The sequence below is a fragment of the Cheilinus undulatus genome, linkage group 9 (genome assembly GCF_018320785.1).
Source record: "Cheilinus undulatus linkage group 9, ASM1832078v1, whole genome shotgun sequence".
Lineage (NCBI taxonomy): Eukaryota > Metazoa > Chordata > Actinopteri > Labriformes > Labridae > Cheilinus > Cheilinus undulatus.
In genome coordinates, this window is record NC_054873.1 from 39,509,698 (window position 1) to 39,534,265 (window position 24,568).

At 38.6% G+C, this 24,568-nt stretch overlaps 1 protein-coding gene across 2 annotated transcripts in view; it reads left to right on the forward strand.

Moving 5' to 3' along the window:
* Positions 1-24,568, forward strand: part of shq1 (SHQ1, H/ACA ribonucleoprotein assembly factor) — an 82,622-nt gene that overhangs the window by 19,267 nt on the left and 38,787 nt on the right. The window contains exons 3-5 of one of the 2 annotated variants that reach the window (XM_041794973.1): positions 10,299-10,363; positions 13,468-13,596; positions 13,736-13,884. In XM_041794973.1, the coding sequence (XP_041650907.1) occupies positions 10,299-10,363; positions 13,468-13,596; positions 13,736-13,884 (343 nt within the window). The remainder of the gene's footprint in view (positions 1-10,298; positions 10,364-13,467; positions 13,597-13,735; positions 13,885-24,568) is intronic. The other variant, XM_041794974.1, reaches the window with a different exon arrangement.

Below are 24,568 nucleotides of genomic sequence, written 5' to 3' on the forward strand. Positions count from 1 at the left end.
CATCTACCTGCCACTGAAAGTAAACTGGCTCACATCAGGGAAGCTCAGAGCATTTGTAAGCAGCTGAAAGCATTCACTGCAAAAGGCTGGCCCACTCACAGGAGAAGCGTCCCTGAACACCTTCTGCCATTCTGGTCAGAGAGGAATGAGATCCACATGGCAGAGGGCCTGCTTCTCAAAGGAGTGAGGATTCTGATCCCGAGGTGTATGCAGGGGGAAATGCTGGAAAGGCTACATGAAGGCCATCAGGGAGTGACTAAGTGTGTAGCAAGGGCACAAGAATCCCTATGGTGGCCGGGGATTACAAGACAGATTAAAGAACTGGTGGAAAGATGTGAACTCTGCTGCCAGTATTCACAGACCAAGACAGAGCCTTTAATGACCACGCCCCTGCCTGCACGAGCATGGGGAAAAGTGGCAGCTGATATCTTTCAGTGGAAGAATGGCCATTATATCATGGTGGTAGACTACTACTCCCGATATATTGAAATAGCAAACCTCCCAACCCTGTCAACGTCTACAACTGTGGAACGACTGAAAGTAATCTTTGCAAGATTTAGAGTGCCTTAAATCTTGGCAACTGACAATGGCCCGCACTTTGCTTCCACCGACTTCACCAATTTTGCACAGGACTATGGTTTCAGTCACATGACCAGCAGCCCTCGCTACCCCCAGAGCAACGGGGAAGCAGAGAGAGCTGTCCGCACAGTTAAACAGCTGCCCAGCAAAAGCCCAGACCCTCAGAAAGCTCTCTTAGCTTACAGAGCTACACCACTGGCTCAGGGGCTGAGTCCAGCACAACTGCTAATGGGGAGGACAATAAGATCAACAGTTCCAACCAATCCACAAGTGTTGAAACCAGCCTGGCCAAACCTCAGAGCATTCAGGAAAAAAGACAGGGCAATGAAAGAAAAACAGAGAAAGACATTCAGCTCAAGACATAAGACAAAGGACTTACCAGTTCTGGTTCCAGGGCAGAGAGTGTGGATTAGAACAGCGCAGACCACAGCTACTGTCCAAGGACCTGCTACAACACCAAGGTCTTACAATGTGGAAACAGACCAAGGGAGCTTAAGAAGAAACAGGGCTCACCTGACAGTGCTTCCAGAGAAAGGTCTATCCTGTTCTGATGAGACAGTGGCTGATCCAAGGCAGAAAGACTCAGGTGAAACAGTGACCAGGTCAGGAAGAGTTTCCCGTCCTCCTGATAGACTGGACTTGTGAAAAATATTTTAGTTGTCCAGGAAATTCCCCTGGCCTTTGGAAAAATGTATGGGCTTAACAGTTTGTTGTTCCTAAAACAGAGGGTGATACGTTTTGTGCTGTTACTCAGTCTGAGTTGAATGTGCCCAATTATCAATACCTTGTTAAGATAGATGTGATTGTCATTTTGGAATTATTTTAGTTTGGTAAAGTTTAATATAAAAAAGTAAAGAAAAGTGGTTTACAAGCTAAAAGAGGGGGATGTACAGATGTTCAGTGTTATAGTACATGTGCCCACTAGGTGGCATCTGATAGTTAGGTTAGAGTTGGTGTCTATGAAGTGTGAGTAAAGAAGACGTGACAATTTACCTGAAGTCCCCAGAGTCTCTTCATTTGGGAATATAAAACCTTCTACAGTAGTAGCAGTGGTAGTAGTAGTATTATTACTATTATCATAATTACACAAACGGAAACAATGGGAAACATTAAAGTTTTGATTTCCATTGTAGGAGGCAATAAAGTGAGTATTCCAAAGAAATTATGTTTATGTAAAATATGTTATTTTTGGGTCTTAAATTATATTTGTTGAGGTCTTAAAAAGGTCTTAAAAAGCATTAAATTTTACTTTTAAAATGGTGCAAGAACCCTGTACAATAATTTTGGAGGGGAGTGTATGTGAAACAGTGTGAGAAAAACAAATTTCAATGTCATTGGGAGATTGACATGTGGGAGTGCATCCACAGAATGCAAACTCTCTCTCTTAGTCTTCTATGCAAGGATCTAGATGAAGAATATCAACTTTGAACCTTAGTGTGTGATAGGATAGGCGTAATGTACAGTGCTGTGAAAAATGCAGTTTCTAAATGATGATTTGATTTATTAAGGGAAAAATAACCCAATCCTAACTGGCCCTGTGTGAAAAAGTAATTGCTCCCCCTTGTAAAATCATGGGTTCACTGTGATTAACCACAGTTCTTGGAAAGCTGAGTTCAATTTCACTGGCCACACCTAAGCTTGATTACCACCAGATTTGTTGAATCAAGAAATCACTTAAATAGAACCTGTCAGACAAAATAAAGTAGGCAAAAAGATCTTATAAGGCATACATCATGCCACGATCCAAAGAAATTCGAGAACAAATGAGACACACTGGATTGAAATCGATCACTCTGGAAAAGGTTACAAAGCTATTTCCAAGGCTTTGGGATTCCAGCAGACCATGGTCAGAGCCATTATCCACAAATGAAGAAAGCTGGGAACAGTGGTGAACCTTCCCCGGAGTGGACAGTCAACCAAAATTACTTCAAGAGTGCAAAAACAACTCATCCAGGAGGTCACAAAAGAACCCAGAACGACAGCCAAAGAACTGCAGGCCTCACTGGCCTCAGTTAAGGTTGGTGTTCACGACTCAACCATAAGAAAGACATTGTGCAAAAATGGCATCCATGGGAGTGGTCTGGGGCTTCTTTGCTGCTTCAGGACCTGGACCACTTGCCGTGATTGATGGAACAATGAATTCTGCTTTCTACAGAAAATCCTGAAGGCCAACGTCCGGCCATCAGTTTGTGCCCTCAAGCTCAAGCGCTCTTGGGTTATGCAGAAGGACAACGACCCGAAACATACCAGCAAGTCCACCTCTGCATGGCTCAAAAAAAGACAAAATTCAGATTTTGGAGTGGCGAAGTCAAAGTCCGGACTCAAATCCATTTGAGATGCTGTGGTATGACATTAAACAGGCAGTTCATGCTCGAAAATCCTCCAATAAGGCTGAGTTAAAACAATTCTGTGAAGAAAAGGGGGCCAAAATTCCTCCACAGCAATGCGAAAGACTCTTCACCAGTTATAAAAAACGCTTGATTTCAGTTATTGCTGCCAAGGGTGGAACAACCAGGCACCTCACGATTTGATTCGATTACAATTCAGAGGGCTACAATTCGATTCTAAATTGAAAAATTATTGATGTATTTTGATGCATGTTCTTTAACAACATATCTGTTGTTCTCACTGTGTCCACTGACTTTTTATAAAGACAATAGTAGTAAGAGAAAACGAGATGAATTTACTTCCATCATCCTTTATTAAACTAATGGAAGATTTGTGTAAATTGGAAAATTACAATTGCATTGAAACAAAGGTTGATGCCTCCTTTCTTTGTAACATAACCTGAATTACAAACAAAAAATGTCCTTTTTTTACAGACGAACAGCTATTAATCTATGTCTTGCTGTTATGTGCAACGAGCAATAAAGGATTCCAACAAACCAAAAATATTTTGCCAAACAAGAAATGCCAATTTACAGAAAACGATGGAATATAAAATTATGTAGCAATACTTAACAATAGTCCATTCAGACCTATGTTGTAATAACTAACTCTAGCTTAACAAAAGGCTGCCATAAGTCACAAATTAATAAGACTTTGGCCTGCAACAATTCTTTGAAAAAGAGGACAAAAAATAACGTCCTTCCAAAACAGCTTGTGAGGTTCATGGCTTCAGGAACTCGAGAAAAAAAAACCCCACAGCAAACATTAGGCAACGTTTGCTGTGAGTGACTGAAGGGCAAATTTGCAAGATTCTGTGTAAGAACGAGCTGATCTAAATGTTCAGATGCAAGTGTGCTACAGTACTTTTTTACTTCCTTCTTAGCCCTTGCAGACGTGGGCTGTGCAGCTCACCTCTCATTCATTGCTCTTGCTTTGGGCACGTATGACATTAGCTTCCAGTCATCAGAGATAAAATGTGCGGAATCATTACTTAAAATTTGGAGGCAATTGACGTCCAAGCAGCACATTACTGCTATCTGACCTGCTTACATCAGTGATGCCATGACCTGTTTTGGTTTCATTGTAAAGCGTTGGGATGACTGTGCTCCAACGTATGCAGCAGCGCTCGAAACCCTGGTTCTCCACAACTAAGTACAGCGTAAATCCTAGTCAATAAATGTTGGATGGACTTGTTGATTTGCTTCACCTTTTCCAAGGAGGTTGGAAACTTTGTTAGGATATGTTTGACTGCTCTCTGGTTAGCAGAGGCACTTTTAGCAACAGTGTCTGGGGTGGTTTTTTCTCCTCCTCTGGGTTAAAGTGAACTATATGGCTTTCAATCTTTGTTGTGTTCCTTAAGTATTTTTATTTGGCGTTACATAGGGCTGGGCAATATATCCATTATACTCGATGTATCCCGGCTTTTGCCACCCACGATGTATAAAGTGACTATATCGCCAATATCCGAGTATAAATCATGTGGAAGTTTTGAGCCGTCAGCGTGCATTTCTCACTGGAGTTTCGCTTCTCCCATTGTCCCTGAACGCATCTCTCACAGCAGAGAGCTCACTCTCTCTCCTGCGCCTATCCAGAAAACTCCTCTGCACATGCGCATCAGTGGCGAGAAGAAAGGAAAGAGGAAGGTAAACAGAGCAGTGTGGCTAGTTAGCGGGGAGTTCGCTGACTTTTGAGACGGCAAGAAACAATGCTGGATCTGCAGCATTGAGCAGTTGTTCAACTTTGAAAAGGAAGAGGTCGAACTCACGTGGTACGCTGCAAGATGTCTCTGAGACAACGGCGGCAGTAACACAACACGTCGGTAAAGACACGAGCCCAGTGTTGTTGAAAAGACACAACCCAGAATACGAGATTTGCCTGGGCGCGAGCATTTTGCTGAAAACTTCCTGCCAGAGTTGTACATTTTAAAGAGAAGACGGCTCAGCAGCAGAAAAATGTGATCCACTTCTTCTCAACTACAGCCTTACAGTTCAAAACACTGACAACGAGAAGTTAAAATGTTCCTGCCTCCAGACAAGCTTTTTCCACCATAATCACACAGGAGATTTTCTTGAATAAGGTCTAAAGACGCTCTCATGTTATGAACTTGTCAGAAACTGGTCCAGCGTTCATCAGCACAGTTAATGGACTAATATAATCACAGTTGTGAACCTGACTGATGGACTAAACTGCAGGGTTTTGGCCATTTACTGCACGCATGATTGGTGAGTTTTGTGTTGGTTTGCTTCACCCTTAATGAGGAAAATAATCATTTTATAGTCAGCAATAGCAAGCAACACAGAAAACATTTCAGGACTTTCCATACACTTTAAAATACCAAGTATTTCATGATTTATGTATTTTTGATTTATAAGTAAAAGATTGAATGAAGTCCTTTTCAAAATAAAACTGCTAAATTTTACTTTTTTGATTTTTACTTTCTGCAAAGAATTTTATTAAAAATCCTATGGAACAGTCTATTTTTATCACCAAACTAGTGTCATTTGGGGACGAATTAAATATAGCTGCTGAGAGGCCATTTCAAACTATTGCGATATATATCATGTATCAGTATATAGCAAAAATATATCGGGATATCAATTTTAGGCCATATTGACCAGCTCTAGCATGACAGAGCTTACATACGGTGTGGCTCCTGTCCAATTCAATTACACCATCAATGTTACAGAAAAAACTATAAAATCACATTTCTGCTCAGAATGGTGTAATAGCTCTGTTTCACTTTGATTATATGTCAAAAAATAAATTTACATATTCACTTAGTGCAGTGTTTAGTATTCAGTCAATCAAAATCCACTTAAAGTGGTCAGCTGAATGACCTGAGCAGTCAAAAAAGTGAACTCAACCTCAGTTTCACTTAGAGGTGGTATAACAGAGTCAATAGCCACAATAACATATGAATTCAATAAATGAATTTTAAATATTATAATTCCACTTAGAAGTTAACTTGACTCTATTAGTCACAACATAACTGAACTCAAAAAATGAATTAAAAACATCCCAACTCCACTTTAAAGTGGTGTAAACAGTTTAACTTGAATAGGATCAAAAACATGAATCATACAGATTCAAAACAACAATCCTTATTAAAATGTAGCAGCTTAATCTGAGATGTAAACCAAAACATTAACACTGGAATAAAACCCAAATATCAAATACAAGGCACTCTTGTTATGTCATTGCAATTTCTAAAGTGCGATTAAGACCTGCTACATCACTTTTTCCCTCTCACTTTTATTTCTGAAACTCAGCAGTGACATGGGGCAAACATCTGAGCTCCAAATGTCTGTAGTGAAGCTAACAGCAGTGAATTTGCCTTTCTCTAGCATGCTATCACGTACTTTGTTGTAAAGCTCTGGTAAAGCAGTGTCAGTAATGTAACATGGAAACGGCAGGGCATAACGTAGGTCCAATTTCTCCACCACGGAGACGGGCTGGTTGTCCAACGCGATGAATTCAACCACCTTTTCTGTTGTTCTTTTAAAGTCTCCGTATTCCGCTGCATGTTTTGATCGAAGATGACGGATCAAATTTGTAGAGTTAAAGGCAGCTCTGCTGTTACCACCTTGTGACATGGTCATGTTACAGATGCTGCAAGTGGTTGTTGGACTGTTTTTGCTTTTAAGTTTGAAGTTTTTCCACACTGCTGATATTTTTAACACAGGAAAGCTAATATTCTACCACTGCTTTGTTGTTACTGGCGTGTTTACGGCCTGTTGTAAATTGTGCTCCATTTACGGCAACTGACATAAATGATCGGCTTGGCTGATCGGATCAGCTCATCTAAGAATCAATTTTTTTGACCCATCTCTAATAAATATGCAAAAAAATCTGGAATCAGAAAGAGGGCGAATACTTTTTCACGGCACTGTACTCTGTTGTTCAACTGGCATCAGAGATTCAAAATAAATTTTGAATTCTTATAATTGATTTTTCTGTCTCTTATTGATCTATTCAGTCTAGAACTTACCGATGGCCTTTTTAATATGTTTACAGAACCTCACTGGCCAGAACAAAATTAACCTTTCATGACCTACCATAGAAGGCAAAAACGAAGATAAATTGAAATTGTTTTATTTGCAGAAAGACAGCATGTTTATAAGAAGTGAACTATTTACAGTTGTGCAGTCAGATCTGTAAGTGTGCCAGATACTTTTGAGCATACTTATGTTTGCAGAAGACCATGTTGAAACAATAACAAGTGCTACTCGTGACCTGCAAGAAAATAACTCTATAGGTTCGTGCAGACATACGTCATCATACGGCATCATGTACACTAAAAGTAGGAAGTGCTGTGAAAGGCAGCGGTCTGTATAATAATGAAGTATATTGTTTTTGATGTGTGCGCATTTTACTACATTTCTGCAAAAGAAAGAGGGCTATTTCTGAAAGGAAACAGTACTCTGGGACACATTGAGCGTGTGGTAGTTAGTGTTCCTCCTCCGGTTTTGCTCTCTCTCATTGGTTGCAATTCTACCTACGGTTAAAAATAGAAATAGAGTGGGAGTGCCAGTGCTACTGCAGGTCTTAAAGGGTTTTAATAGGGATCTATGTGTCAGGTTGTCTCAGATAAGCTGTTCTACAAAGTAGAGCCTGACCGATTTATCGGCAGGCCAATTATAGCGTTTCACAGATTAATCAACATCGGCCAATATGTAGCTGATATATTAACTTTTTTTGCGGGGATTGTCTCTGCTCCTGTCGCTCTGTGGTGTGTCTCCATGCTGAACTCAGCCTGAGGCTGGCCCCTCCCCCTTAGACGCAAAGTGCAGCAGCAGCTCTCCCTCACTCAGTGTTGCCAACTTAGCAACTTCGTCGCTATATTTAGCGAGTTTTTTAGACCCCTCTGGCGACTCTTCTTCAAAAAAGCAACTAGCAACCAATCTAGCGACTTTTTCTGGTGTTTCTGGAGAGTTTTGGAGACTTTGACATAAAAGCACGTATCGTTGTTGCTTTCCTCACTGAGCAGTGCTGCAGCCGTGGGCCCCTCTCCGTCCCTAAGCACTCACAGGCAGCCTCGTCCTCATGCAGTTCGACTGCAGCAGAGAAGAGGACTAACACTCGTTTCAGACTGGGATCGTGTTTTGTGGCTTGCATGTGCCATGCGTGTCGCTCCGGTTCCTGCCGGTGTGGCTTTCACACAGGGCATGAGTTTTCTGCTTGTCAGCCGCATCTCCCTGCTCTCAAAGCCCTGCTCTCAAAGCCCTGCTCTCAAAGCTACTTCATTTAGTGTACAGAGGAAGTGTTTCGGGAACTATTCAAACTAAAAGCATTCTGTACAAGTGAATGGAGTTTCTCCACAGAAATGCTAAACCGGGCTTTTATTTTGAAAAGCACAGACCAGAAAAGCATTCATATGGTGTTTATCTTTCCTGTGACATATTCTTCCAGTGTGGAGATGGAAAGTTTCGCTAATAGTAGATCTTTAGAGAACAACTTTATAAAACAGGCACATTTAAGCTTGTGGCCTTCCTCAGGGTTATTAAGAAACACATTGTAAACATATTCTATGTGCATATTTGCCACAACGATGTAAATATTAGGTCGTTTCCACCGAGCGGTCCGGCTCAGTTTGGTGTGGTATGGCTCACTTTTTTTGGCGTTTCCATAGAGAAAGGGTCCCAAAAAAACCAAACTGTACCATCCCACTTCTCGGCACCCTTCCGTAGGGGTGCCAATCTTGCCTACCCGTACCAAAAAGGTGGAGCTACACACACAACAATAGGGGCTGCACTGACGTTATGTCAGCGCGCAACTTAGCTGCTCACCTCCAGGCTTCAAAGACGGAAGTCTGCTGTGAGAAGCGGGCGAAAACGGGAGAAAAATGGACCTGTATCTGCCTAAATGGGAAATATTTGGACTCGACGGAGATCCAAACTGTTTCCTAGTCTATGGATATTGGTATCTGGCCACAAATCAAGTTTCCTGACGTTTATCTGGATGATTTTAAGTACACAAAGCAGAACCTGAAGGCTCACATCAGCCAGATCCATCCCCGATGGATGAGAAACTGAATTAATGCAGAGGTTTTGTGAATACAAACCTTTGAACAGTTCATTCTCATCTGTAACTAGTTACTAATCTATGTCTTACGTTAGATAACCTGTGAAAACATCGCTCTGTGGTTGTTGAACGGGCTCGTAAAACTTCAGGCTGCAGACTACTTTTAAACGAGATCAGTGCACCCCAGATTTCTGACTTAATCTAGCTTTATTTTAACACCAGCTGAACTTTTACTTTATTTTCAATGCGGCGAATTCTCACAGTACAGCTCTAAACTTTCATATTCTGTCGTATAAACTGTTCTAGACCAGATATATTCACATATTAACGTAGTGTTATGACTCAAACCGTCTCTGTACACGTATTCCATCAGCTGAGGATCTTTACTGACAGCGGTTAACATCATTAAGATGTAGTTATTTTTTTAAAAGCACTTTCAGCTGAAATAAAGCTGTTTACTGCTTATTCCCGTCTGATTTCTGTCACTCATCCTTTCTATGACTCTGCAGCTGGAACAGCTGACTCACGCTGTCTGTGACTTAACATGCATACTTTCACAGCCCCGCCCACCCAAGTGAGAGCACTGGTGTTTGTGGAAACGCAAACTATTTTGGGGTTTAGCGTACCAAACCATACCAAACCCAACTGAATCAAACCGGACCGCCTGATGGAAACACGGTTTAAGGCTCTCCATTTATCATTTTCCTCTTTCATATGGTCCACAGCTACAGTATAAGACTATTATACAGCGTTTTAATGTTGTGTAAGTTGCATCATTGTGAAATAAACAAAGATAAATGCAACTGGTTATTCACATGTCCACATTTTTGTTCATGTACTGTATATATCCTGTGTATATCTATGTTCTTATTTAATATATCGGCCAAAATAACGGTTATCGGCCAATATATTGGATATCGGCCGATGTATCATATATCGGCTTTTTTTAGCCCCCCAATATCGGTATCAGCATCGGCCCCAAAAATCCCATATCGGTCAGGCTTTACTACAAAGCAAGAGCACATTACTTGTTTGTCATGTAGTTGTTTATTAATAACCTACTCTTGTACACAGTTAAATAAAATTTCTGACACAACTTCATTAATATCAACATTGTAGTCTTTCCCTTCTTTTCTGTGTGAAATTGTTGTTTACAAAATAAATACATGACTTGTTTTGGTAATTTAGTGGACTGTTAGGCCAGGCTAATACAAGTTTTATGATGGAAATCATCACAGGATCTATTCATTGGGGCATTAGCCTTCTATTTATCTGTGGCACGTGTGTGAATGCATGTATGTGATTTTCAGATTATCTCTTCCTGGGAAAATAGTGGAAGATGGGAGAGAGAGAGCTAAGTTTGACATTGATAAAGGTAAGTCCATTTTAATTGTAATGAACATATAAATAGACTGTAAAGCCATATGGTAAGCCATCATTTCTTTTAAATTTAGAGTTGCAAAACAAAATGCTGTTCGAAGAGTATCCGTAAATACATTAACAACTGATGTGTTGAATGTGAGTGCTTCAGTTGACATGCCAGTTTAACCTGATGTAGACTGCACAAACAAAAACACACTAGTGCCAGACCCCCACGTCATGCCATGTGACCAGTGTTGGGCAAGTAATTGCTCTCTTGCTCTCTGGAAACTAGCTTAGCTGTAGCGTGTGTTTAACTCAGTAATTCATAAGGTTGGAATACCTGTTCTTTGCGGTGGGAGAGTTTACTTCCCATTTTTTTTTCATCCTTTATCCGGAGGAGAGAAAAGTAATACTGGTGTTTCCAAGACAGAGAGCTCACGCTCAAGTGCTCAGCCACGATGTGTGTGAGCTCTTCAGTGCCTGTGTTTGTGTGTATCCACATAGGCTCTATTCTCTCACAGGATGCTGATGTACTCACAATCCTGTCACGTCGTCCGCCGAACTGGATGCTTTCTAACCTTCATCAACGAGTTGTCAGCTGTAAAAGTAACGAGTAACGAGTGATTTAAACTCTCAGTAATTGTAACAGCTTTAATGATTTTTAAAAGAAACGCGTTACACTGCCAGAAAAAGTAATGGAGTTACTGTAACGCATTACTCCCAACACTGCATATGACACACCTAGATTGCTACCCCTAGCACACACCAAGAGTAGGGGCTCAAGGATCAAACTACCCAGTAGCTACTGCATGGCTAGATGTTTGATACCGCAGTCAAGAGCTTGTTTTGAGCTCTCCTCTGCCCTCACTGGATAAGTGAAAAGACAATAGAAGCAGTGGTATTTCACTAGCAGCTGTAGCCTACCTCTTATTCTACACCTCGAACAAAAGATGGTGCTAAAGTTCTGTTTATGTGCTACCAAATAGTGCAGCTAGTACAGTAGTTGAGATGGACAAAGCAGCTGTCCTCCAGAGAAACACTTTACCATCTGTGGCCAGCTGTGCTGAGAATAGAGCATTGCTGTAAATTGACACAGCACCATTTGTATACATTATTAAGTGATTATGGTAGCCTGACATCTTTATTTGTCTCACTGAAAATTACTTGATTTTTCAGAGGAAGATAAATTGCTGATTTCTGACATGAAACTTTTGCACAGTTTTTTGTTTTTCTACCTTTTCCCTCTGATTTAGTGTTGAAAAATTACCTGCTCATTCTATGGCTGCCCTTAAGGATTCTCTCAGCTCTGAGCTGGCTTTATCAATTTTGAACAGGATGCTAGGTTTTCATAAGTTGTAACCGACTTAATCTGGCAGAGGGTAAAACCAGCTGAACTAGGGATAATATATGGCTTTAGCAGATGATAATATTACTAGTATGCACCTGCAAAGGGATTTAGGTGTGATGTATGGAAGTTGAGGGAGAATACCCCCAAACTGAAATATGTATCAAAAAATGTTAAGATCAGAGGAAAAACATCTAGCACTGAAGGTAAGGACATTTTTGTTTGGTAGATAATTTCTTTATTGTAAAAATGCTTCTTGGCAAATCTTAAACCACTGGAAAGCCTGTTTATTTCCCTTTTAGATGGTGCCACATTTGCAAGGAACATGCATTTGTGGGGTGAGCAGCAGAACAGAGTAAATGGGTAGCTTCCTTGAAAAATTTGCCAAATCTCTGTCAATGCCACACAGCTTATTTTGCTGTTGACTCTTGTTTTGAGCTTCTGGTACCCCCAGGTGCTGAGAGTTTCTGATTGGCACCTGATTGTCAGCACCTGTGAGCATGGGCCCTGATAAAGTGTTCAGTAGGTGTCTGCTCCAAGAATCGGCATGCCACATTAGACTTATCTGGATAGGGCCTGTGTGATGGGGCATCTTCAAGCTGGTGTTCAGCAAAACAAAGTTGCAGCATTATTAATTATCAATACTGGTCAAAGAATGAGATGCCATCCCACAGCAATTAGGTGACAGGCCATTGTGGCTGTGCATTATTCTTCCACACGGTACTGAGGCTCCTGTTTGTTAAATGAATAAATTGTTAAATTGGCAATGCATCTCATTTTTTCAGACTTGAATTATCCTATTCACCAAACATCATCAAAGAAGAGTCAATGGCAGAATAAGCTGTTTGGCATTGGCAGTTATGGTTTGGCAAATTTTTTAAGGGGGCAAACCACTTGCTCAGCTCTGCTGCCCATCCCACACGTATGTTTCTCAAAAATGTGGCATCATTTAAAGGGAAATAAACTGGCTTTCCAATGGTATAAGACTTATTGTCAAAAGCATTGTTACAACAAAGAAATAATCTACCAAACGCAAATTTTCTTACTTTTACTTTGCTTTTACTTTTTTGCTAGGTTTATGTTCATCCCTACAACGAAAATGGAGCTAGAAATTGTTTTTGGTCATCACATGATAAAGAATCAGGGTTCTTCAAGGAATCAAGAACGGACAGACCCTCATATGTTCGTTGTCACCCAATGACAGTTTAAAACCAGTGTGTGTTTAAATACTGCGTATAATCATCAAATGGGATTATATTAAATGTTACAAGATAAATGTATCTATTTTTTTTCAAATGGAGCCCTCTTTAAAGTGCCTTTTGTTTATACAGGTGAATCTTAGAATATCATCAAAAAGTTGTTTTATTTCAGTAATTCAATTCAAAAAGTGAAACTCATATTTCAGTTGTTTATATCTTTTAATTTGATGATTATGGCTTACAGTTAATGAAAACCCTAAATTCAGTATCTCAGAAAATTAGAATTTTACTAAAACCACTTAAAAAGGATTTTTAACTCAGAAATGTTTGAACATATACAGCCTTCGATACTTTTTTTTTTTTTTTTTTTTTTTTTTTTTTTTGATGAATTATGGCAACGATGTGGTGTGGCATGGAGGCAGCCAGTCTGTGGCACTGCTGTTGCCTTCAGCCACTATCAGAGCAATATTTTAATTAACAGGTATTTTACTTAACAGGCCTTTTTTTATTGAACAGGTTTATTATTGTATTGTTGTGTTGTTGGACCTTTACATCATGTCCTGTCCTCTGTAGGTATCTTCTTTGTCCAGGTGCCCAAAGAAACACCTGGAGAACACTTTGAAGGATTACAGTTGCTTACACAACTCCTGGCCCCTAAAGGTTCCCGTTCAGCAAAACCATTGGTGGAGGTCTTAAATACAGGTTGGTAAAATTTGTTTATTGTATTGTTTGCAAAGTGAAAATTATGTATTTGATGTGTATTTAAACTGTATGGTAAAAAAAAATACATGTAGTGAGTTTGCAGCAATGTAGCTAACCAAATACTTTCAATCTTTAAAAGACTGCCTTGAAAGTGAAGGAAAAGATGAAGATGAAGATGAGGAAGAATTTGACTGGCATGTTGAACAGGAAATTTTCAAGGAGAGCTCTGAAGAGAAACAGAAATATGGCTTTGGCAATCAGCGGTATGGAGTGTTTGCAAGATTACAGGTGAGATTTGAAATTTCATTGATAGCCTCTTGAGATAAAGATATCATCTCATTTTCAAGGGGGTCCCAGGGAAAGATACTGACAAGACAGAAACATTGCAATTCAACCAGTACAAAACAGACATTACAAAACCTTAAGAGAAATATTACAGTAAAGTTATTACAGAACATTATGTGAGGCATACAATACAGACATAACAGAGCCTTACAGAAAACATGGCTACACAGACATAAAGCACAAGTTCTCCGTTGAAAATGGCAAAACTAAAGCTAAGAGTAGAGTGTTTGTAGATGTGTAAAGAAAAATTTCTTTGAAGAGATGAAGAGAAAAATCATTATTTATTCTTGGAACAAAGTAAAGGGATTGTCTGTGTGTTGGTCATACTGTGATCTTTGTATATTGAGTTGGCTATTTTTTTAGATAAGGAGGGTAAATTCATCAGAATGTAAACAGCAACCAGTGAAAATGCCTTCTAGATTTAGGTAGTAACCAGTATAGAGAATAATACATTGAGCAATGATGGGTTCTGTATAGACATTTTAAAATAAATCCACACTAGCTGTTGTAAATGACATTAATGGAATGGAGATTGTTTTCTGATGTGTTTTGATAAATGGCATCTGTGTCGTCCAGTATTGGTTAAATAGCTTAGAAACAATCCCTTTCCTGATTTGAAGAGTTAAACAGTTGATGGAAAAATAAGGTTGACCTAAGCTGCTGTTTATTTTCTTCATGACAGAGTCGATGTTAAACTTGAAAGATGTGAATCAAGCCAAACACTTCATTTATATTTATTAACCTCTTCAAGGTTATTATCAAGATAGATAATAAAGCCATTTATGTGAGTGTGATTTTTGAATCTTGTGCCAAACAGCAAAGACTTTTTTTCTTGTGGAGTAATGCAGCCTATCTCAACCTTGGGGTCCTAACCCCAATGGGGGTGGCAAGATGATTTCTGGGGGTCGCCAAATCATTGGAAAAATATAAATGCACATAGTTAATATTAAATTACATCATTTCAGACAGGGAGTGGTTTTATTTGTTTTATTTTTCCAAAATTCATTGTTTCAACTGAGTTTGAATGATCTAGACTGTGTGTGTGAGATTCTGTTCAGTGACACATAGTGGAAAAAAGAAACAAAGAGAAAGAAAAAAACTTGTGTGTTGTTGTTTCGGCCGCAGCTGCAGTAAGTTTGCTAGCTACCTGATGATAAAAAATGGAGTGATGGCTTCACAGAAAAAGTGTTCCATCTCAGACTTGGGTCAGCAGCAGCAGCAGGGTTCTCAGGGTCAGTCACCAGAAAGCCTAACAGCAGCTCTACCAACTGAGAAATGTAAGGCACTGGGGCCGACACCGGCTGACATCAGAGCTTCAAGACTCCGTAAATATCAGCCCGTTTTGAAATATGGCTTTTCATGCATGATCAAAAACAACACGGAATACCCATGTTTTTCATGTTTACAAGCTCTCAGCAACATAAATGTTCAAAATGAAACATGGGCTGTTTTTCTTCCCATTGTGTTTCGTTAAGGCTTTAATTAGTATGTGTTGATTGTTGTTTTCTTTGATTAAAAAGAAAAATAGCCTAAAGTTTGTGTTATTTGTTTACATGTTAACTGGCTCAACTATCAGCAATATGATGTGATGTAGCGACTATTTTCGGTCTGTTGGTCACGTTAAAGAGTTACTGTGATGCTGCTATATGTTTTTCAGTAAATCCAAGTGCATGTTAAATTGGGGGTGGCAACTCAAAGATTGAGAACCCCTTGAGTAATGGACATTGGCAAGGATGGTTTGTAAGGTTGTCTGAGTCTGAGAAATGTTAGCCCTGGAAATGTAAATAACTTATCATTTGCATATTAGTTGAAATTAAAAATTGGAACAGGTTTGTGACAGATCATTAATGAAAATTCAGAACAGTAGTGGACCTAGAGAGGAGCCTTGAGTCAAGCCTTTTTCAACTGGCAAAAAATCTGACACACTGGTGTCTGTGATGGAGATGAGAATAAACCAGAGAAATGGGCTGTGTGGAAGTCCAATGTCATGAAGTTTGTCCAACAAAAGATAGTGATCAGGTCTTTAAATTATACAACAGTGAGCTTAATGTTGTCTGAGTTGGATGTGATGTCATTGGTAAGTTGTGAAAGAGCTGTGGTCATTGAACAATTTGCAGACCTGCCAACCTGTATGCATTTTGCATACCAGGTACACAATTTGACATGTAAATACACTGGTATGACTTGACTCTCTAAACTACGCAAAAAGCTGTGGACATGTGAGTTCTGAAGGAATGCACCATCATACTCATGACTGAAAGCACGATGCAGCAGCGTGGTGAAGCAGTTTCAACCAATTATGCAGAGTAGCAGAGAATAATGAGTCTGCTGAGCCTCCCTCCCTATGCTCCCTCCCAGTGCAATGACAAAGTGAGAGAGGTGCGTGCATGCCAGGTGCGCAGTTTTACCAGCCACAAAAACTTCCCTCCACTTTGATTTAAGATTTGAAATTCATGCCTAATCCTTTAATTTTTATTTCCTCTCGTCATGCAAAATCCTCTGCATCTGGAGTGTGAGCGGCCACGCTCCACAGCAGATACGATGGCGAGAAAGTGCCCTGCAGCAGCTCATATAGATGGGGCAGGCTCAGGGCAGAAGCAGTACAGGTGGGTGTCATGTTTAAGAGGAGCACTGCTTTAATCCCAAGTTTTTTATTGAGGCAGGTAGGCTGGACGATGTTAAAAACGAGTATCTGCTAGCTTCTCTGTTCTCCTCGTCCTCTCCAAATACACACGGATGGTGTGTTGGCTGTCAGTGAGAGGACAGAGCGCTCAGTCTGCGCAAACTTCTGTTCAAATATTAATGTATAAAACGATGCATTTTCTCTTAACTAATACTGTAACTGCTGCTGTTTGGTTAACAAGCTAATACACATCTGAATGTAGCATACAGGTCTGATATGACACGGACAGACAGACAGACAGACAGCATAAACTTTGTGTGTATTGTGAGGGTGAAGACACGATTTGGTGACAGATATTTTTGTTTTAATTACCATTTAATTCCAATAGTACTAATGTTGTCATTACACTGTTAGAGAGAAAGGAGGGATTTATTTGTTTACATTAGCTGTATAAACAACAAACCCCAGTTTGATAGTACAATATGGACCAAACTCTAACAGTGTTTAATGAATTTCTAATAATGTTACAAATATTTTCCTTTTGCTGAGTATCAGTTAATTAATAAGGGGTGTCCAAACTATGGCCTGTGGGCCAGCTGTTGCCCTTGGTTCTTTTGAATTGACCTGCAAGAAATCCATTAAAAAGGCCCACATAAGAACATAAAGCTTGTACTTTACTCTTTTTCTTAGTTTGACTAGGATTAACAATATCGAGGTTTATACAATATGGAGATATTTACAAATTAAATTTAGTCAATATCAATACCAATATAAATATGCATAGACCGAACACTTAAGTCCTTGAAACGCAGTTTTAGGATAAACACAGAAACATACAATACAATACAATACAATACAATAACTTTGATAACTTTAATACTTCAGTCTCTAGAACACATTAAAGTTTAAGTTAATAGGATGAACACAGAAAAAGTCTTCAGCTGTCTGCTGGTACTGCTTAAAGCTTAAAAAATGATGAATACAAACTAAAAGATTACAGCAGCAAATAGCAGCATGGCTGGAGCTTATTTCTTCCTCTGTCTGTTCTATCTCAAGGTCTGATTTACAAATGATACTGCTCTAATTATCTTCAAGCACCAACACTTCTATAAAGTTAGTCAGCTTCCTGCAGGTTGCTCTTGTTTTGTGTCTGGATGTGGAGATGAACCAACAGCATCTCTTTTCTTTGCTGGCTGTTAGCTTTGGTAGACATTAATGTAGGGCTTTAACTTAGGCTGTTTTGGATTTGTTTTTAAGTAATTTCACTTACTGAGCATATGTTTTGGTTACATGTTGGTTTTAGGGATGTAACAAACATTTTATATATTGTGCGACAGGTTTTTAATTTAAAAGCTTCCCATGGACAGGTGTTGAAAATTAGCACTTTGCTATAAACACTTACAGCAGTGCATCTGGGACCTGTGTATGATTAAATTTCACAGCATCAATGTTACAGTGTCCATGTCAAATAAATGCTAGATAAATTTAAAAAAAAAAAATTGTTCTGTGCTACAAGATTGTCAACCTCTGTAGCACCAGTGCTATGTATGTGTATATATACAGTATATATACTTATATACTTATATGTTTAACAAATTTATTAGACCACCTGTCATATTTGCCTCAAAGACCATATACACACACACATACACACACACATTCCAGTTAGTGAACCAATCAAGACAGTGAATGGGGAAGTTACTGTGTGCAAAGCAGAGGAGTTGCAAAAATCTGTGAAAAAACAGGACACAAGTCGCACTCAAAATGTTTTATTTTGCCACGGTTGGCAAGGTTGGCTTCACAGTTAATTATGGAGATAGGCATATAGTTATTAATGTCATGAAGTCACTTTTCCTTATGCAAGGGCGTGACTGTAGCACAATTCCAACTTAGATGCACTTCACCTGAGTTTAAAGAAATATTAAATTTGTCTGCCAGTGGATATAAGAGAACACGATATGCATTGGAAGGGCCTTATTTTTATAGTGATGATTATAATGCATTTTATTTATAGTCACCTTTGAAAGCACTCAAGATAACTTTACCAGCTGAAACAACATACATAAATTACATATATAAATTAAATCCAATAAAAACAGTGAAGGTTGACTAAAAAGAGAGAACAATCAGACTGAATATGTTACAAAGATGTGTTTTTCTTTTAGAATTCTTTGTTTTAATTTCTAAAAGGCAGACATCAATACATAGCATATAGATGAAGAGGTACCTTAGTTTTCTCTGCAAATCAGTCTTTTTTAAGTATAAATAACGAAGCACAAAATCAGAGAGGTAAAGTGTGCACACAATATTAGCCACTTACATATAACGAATAGTCTTAAGAGGAGGAAAAGTATACCAAAGTTAGAATAGCAATGTAATTTGCTAAGATTAGATAGCCCCACAAGCTCCTTAAATGGTCACCTGCACAAATTTGTCTGAATAGGTTTGACACATTTAACCCAGTCCGTCCAAAATGTAACAGACATATTTCTGCATTTGCAAACAAAATGTGATCTCTTCATAACATAAATTTTATTCACAGTATCAATCCATTCCTGTATCTTGCAGGGAGCAACCAGAGTCTAGTAATAGCACTTTTACAGGCAGAGGTCAATAGGCTAAACATATATTTTTCACTGCTTCTTGTGTGAAAAAATATACATTCTAAAAAGGAAAGATGGGTTTTGTGAGGGGATATGAACATGGAACGAGTTGGATGTTGCGGATTTCTGGTGAAAGGGAGATCTTAGGGCTGTCGCGGTATACCGGTATTGACAATAATCGTGGTATTAAAAAATAAAATTACAATATCGTGTTAAAAATGTGCATATGATAATATCGTGTAAATGATCCAGTGCCACTCCAGCGCCCTGAACATTTTTGATAAGTCCGTCAATGTAGCAGATCATCAACTCCTGCACCCCTCTAACTTCTGTGCCCCTCATTCATAAAACCGTCCAGCCTCACTTTGCCGCTTTCTGTCTCTCTCTCCATGCAACCCCCAGCCCATGCACACTGGGAGCCCAGCAAGATGTTTAGAGAAAACAAGTTTTCTTTTTTCCTCGTTCACACAGCTCTTAACGGACAGGATGTAGAGCTAGAGCCCTGCGTCGGACAGCTAACACCCTACCTGCCCATTCCCCCTAATTTCCTGACTGTTAACACCTGCTGGTGCGTGTGTGTCATCCCCCCCTCCCACCTGCACCCACAACATGCTCGTCCAATTCCTCTTAAAGTCTGACCATCCATGTAAAACACGGAATGACAGCTGCGTTCAGGTTGAGAAATTATAATATTATAATAAAATAAGTTTTTTTCTCTGTTCTAAACCAAGTTTTCTCACTGAATGAAGCATGAAAGAAAAGTCTCACATCCTCGTCAGCTACAACGCTCCAAAAACATCGGCAGCTGGCAGCCTGGACTAATTTAACTGGACAATATTGATAAGAGTAACATCAGTGTGATATTTACAGACTACATATTTTGTTTTTTAAGCCGTAGATGGAATTATTTTACTGATCATTGTTTGCGAGTGCCAAAGAGCGCAGCGCTCCATCAGCTCTCTCTGAGAGTTCGTTTTTACTCTTTTTGTCCCTCTCTGTCCCTGTCCTTTTCTGTAAATTAAATGCTTTATGAAAAGAGGCCAAGTTTTATGGATAGAAGGGATTTCCCCTCAAATAACAGTATTATGGCTCAGTATCTCTGTGCCAGTCCCTTCCTGTGTGTCATGAGGCGCATCAGAGCAGCGGAGATGCTCATACTGTCTGTGGCGCCATGAGGAGCATTGAAGCTTCGTGCGCGTTTAAAGAAATTAGACTGTTTCTTGTTTACTGACTTGAACAGTTTTAGTGCAAGCAAAAATTAAATTCAGACCTGAACTCAACGCAGCCCTCTAACTTGGTTCTTTTAGTAGAGCTAACAGGAAAAGTCTCATTAAAAAACTGCTGCAGGTGCTCTTGAAATATGTCTGTTATTAATTATTTAATGTGTTTATAACCCTACATTTCTGACACTGTTTTGGCACTATGATATGTAAATCTTGTGTGGTGGATAAGTTTATAAGTCAGAGGTGGAGCCATGGGGGGGCTTGTGGGGTCTATACCATTCCTTGCTATTGGTGACTTTCCGGTCCCCAGGATTTAACACTTAATTTTCTACTCAAAGTAAATAAAATGTATTTTTCAAAAGACTTTTTTAAGACTGTGGTCTCCAGTATAATAATTACTCACAATAATGTACAGAAATGTATTTTTCAAGTATTTTGGATGCCTGTTTTTTCACACATACACTCATTTTTATGATGTCCCCAGAACCTTTTTTCAGTTTCAGTGTGACACCATTGTAATATTAGAATAAATATATAGATAAAGGACTTCATTATTGCACAGGTCAAGTTATGATCTCTCTAATCATACATGAAAATAATACAAACAAATTGTATTATTATTATTTTTTCATAATTAGATGTGTGTCCCCTAGAACCAAGTTCCACCCTGTTTGTGGTTTTTCGACTACTGTATAAAACCCCTACATTTCCCATTAAGTCCTCTTTCAGGAAGTGACATGACTTCTTGGAGGGAATTTAGAGAAGAAAAGAAAGGTGAAAAGCAACTTTCTAAGTTTTATGCTGTTAATCTGTCCATGCTACTCTTAAACTTGCACCCTGTTAGGCTCAATTATGATGGAAGAAAATCAATAAAAAAAAATTTTTTTTTGATTCAATATTTGTATTAAAATATTGTTTATCTGTGCAAAGTTAGCTAGCATAACTCTGCTCTCTGACATAGCAATTGCTAATTTGCTGTAAAGTTTTCCACCCAGTTAGGTTTCACCCTGTGAGGTATGTAATCATCACTGGGTGGAACCTGAATCTAACAGGGTGGAAAATCTGACATAAAATGCCACGAAAGACATAAAACTGCTGATATTTATATATTCAAATACCATTTAAACTGTTAATTTAATTAACCAATATTCAACAAAACTAACACAACATAGTTATAATCAGTTATAAGACTTTTACTTGGCTTGACATCAATCCTGTATTCCATAGTTGTGATCAAGTAGTTGATCACAATCTCTTGTGTGCAGACAATAAGCCTAACACAGTTGTTGTTCATTATCAGTAAATTATGTTCAAACAATTTGCTAATTAATTAAAAATTAATCAGTCAGTTCCTAATGAACTTGTTGTTCAGTAATGTTCAAACATTCCTTAAAATCTTCTTAAATTAGACTTTTTTTTTGCCACTTAAATCACCCTTTAATGCTTTAACTGCTTTTATTATTTTCATTTCCTTTTACAGCATTTACCTCTCTTACATTATCTTATATTGCTGATACATGTTTTTTTTTAAATTATGTAAGAAGTACACTGATTGTTATTCATGTGTTTATGTAAATTTGTAGAGTTAAAAATGATTAACAGCATACACATGCTTTTTGGGAAAAATCTCATTTTTTTAAGTTGTTTTGGGAAAAACTGGTGCAAAAACAATACGTTGCCTAAAAATAGATATATTCCGCTCAATATATTTGTTAGTATTACTCAAAGAAAAAAAAAACTAGCATAATGGAAGAGGGGACACAAAAGGTCTACAAAAAGCTAAGCACACTGTTAAAAAAGAATAATTGAGAAAACTCAAAATTTTAAGGCAACCTTTTGCAGTAAGATTTTTGAATTGTGTCAACGATTTGCTTTGTCATTGTCCTAAGTGACATTTCAACGTTGTACCAATTACATTTACGTTGTTCTGTAATTGGTCACTATTATTAATTCTTCGTTTTGCCAATATAAACATGTTTATTTGCTCAATGGCGTCATTCATATAACTAGCAAAAGCTAATTCACTGCACGATCATTATTTATTTACCTGCATTTCAATAAATACACAATCCTAAATGGTGTTTCCATACTTTTATTTCACTTAAGTTTGCAACACTGTAACACTTTGGTGATAACACTGTAAAGAATGACAGGCCTACCCAGAGGAATACCATAACAGGTATGAAGGCATTCATTGTATAAAAAAAGGAACACTTGAAAATCTGGCCCATCGTCCAGGACAACAGCCTTGTCCAAAATCACAGCATGTTCTGCATCATAGCTGATGAAGTTGGTGCAACAGCTTCCTCTTCACTTCACTTTACTCTCAGAAAAATGGTGCTCAGTTATTACCTTTAAAGGTACAAAAGCTTGTCACTGTGGCAGCACCCTAAAGGTACAAGTATACGGTACAATTTTAGGGGGTACAATTTTGTACCTTTACATTTTGTACCCAAAGGTACATATACTGTACCCATACCCTTAGATTTTGTACCTTATTGGGACCAAATGATCTAGGTACAAAAATGTACCTTTAAGAAAAGGTACGAATTTGTTCTTCTAAAGGTACCACCACAGTGACAAGGTATTTGTACCTTTTATGTGGCAAATTTGAACCTATTACAACAAACAAAAAAGTTTCATAATATTTATTAACATAAAAATTATTACATTACACTTTGATAGAGAATAGCAATATTTTGGCTATTGCAAGATCACTTCAATTATTTACTGTATAACTTCAACATAATTCACATTTAAAGTAGCATTTCAAAAACGTTTTTTTAAGAATATATGTTAATAGTGCAAAGGCACACAAACCATTGATTAATCTTTTTTTAAAGTCTCTGTTGTTAAAAGGATTTCCCAGGCAGCATCAATGAGTGTATAGATCACTCATAAAAATCACATATAATATATTTTCCTTTTCAAATCACACACAACAATGCCATTAGGAGCAATGTAAAATAGAACGATGCACCATTGAGTTTAAACAAAGATAGAAGTGGGTCCATACTCTCCTACTGTGTTATATGTACAGTTGAAACCAGAAGTTTACATACACTATATAAAAAGGCACATAAACTTTTTTTTCTCACCGTCTAACATTAAATCAGATTAAACTTTTCCTGTTTTTGGTCAATTAGGATAACCAAAATTATTTCTATTCGCTAAATGCCAAAATAATGAGAGAGATAATTTTTTAGACGATTTTTTATTATTTTCTTAAGAGTCAGAAGTTTACTTACATTTCATTAGGATTTGGTAGCATTGCCTTTAAACTGTATGACTTGGGTCAAACGTTTTGGATATGCTTCCACAAGCTTCTCACAATAGTTTGCAGGAATTTTGGCCCATTCCTCCTGGCAGAACTGGTGTAACTGAGCCAAGTTTGTAGGCCGCCTTGCTCGCACATGCCTTTTCAGCTCTGCCCATAAATTTTCAGCGGGATTGAGATCAGGGCTTTGTGATGGCCACTCCAAAACATTGACTTTGTTATCCTTAAGCTACTTTGTAACCAGTCTGGCAGTATGCTTAGGGTCATTGTCCATTTGGAAAACCCATTTGCGCCCAAGCTTTAACTTCCTGGCTGATGTCTTGAGATGTTGCTTCAGTATTTCCACATAATGTTCTTTCCTCATGATGCCATCTATTTTGTGAAGTGCACCAGTCCCTCCTGCAGCAAAACAACCCCACAACATGATGTTGCCACCCCCATGTTTCACAGTTGGGATGGTGTTCTCAGGCTTGCAAGCTTCCCCCTTTTTTCTCCAAATGTAATGATGGTCATTATGGCCAAAAAGTTCAATTTTAGTTTCGTCAGACCACAGAACATGCCTCCAAAAATTAAGGTCTTTGTCCCTGTGTGCATTTGAAAACTGTAATCTGGCTTTTTTATGTTTCTTTTGGAGTAATGGCTTCTTCCTGGTAGAGTGGCCTTTCAGCTCATGTCGGTACAGGACTCATTTGACTGTTGATAATGACACACTCTTACCAGCTTCAGCCAGCATCTTCACAAGGTCTTTTGCTTTTGTTCTTGGGTTGAGATGTAATTTTTGGACCAAAGCACGTTCATCTTTGGGACACAGAACCCGTCTCCTTCCTGAGCGGTATGATGGCTGGACATTCCCATGGTGTTTATACTTGCATATAATTGTTTGAACAGATGAACGTGGCAC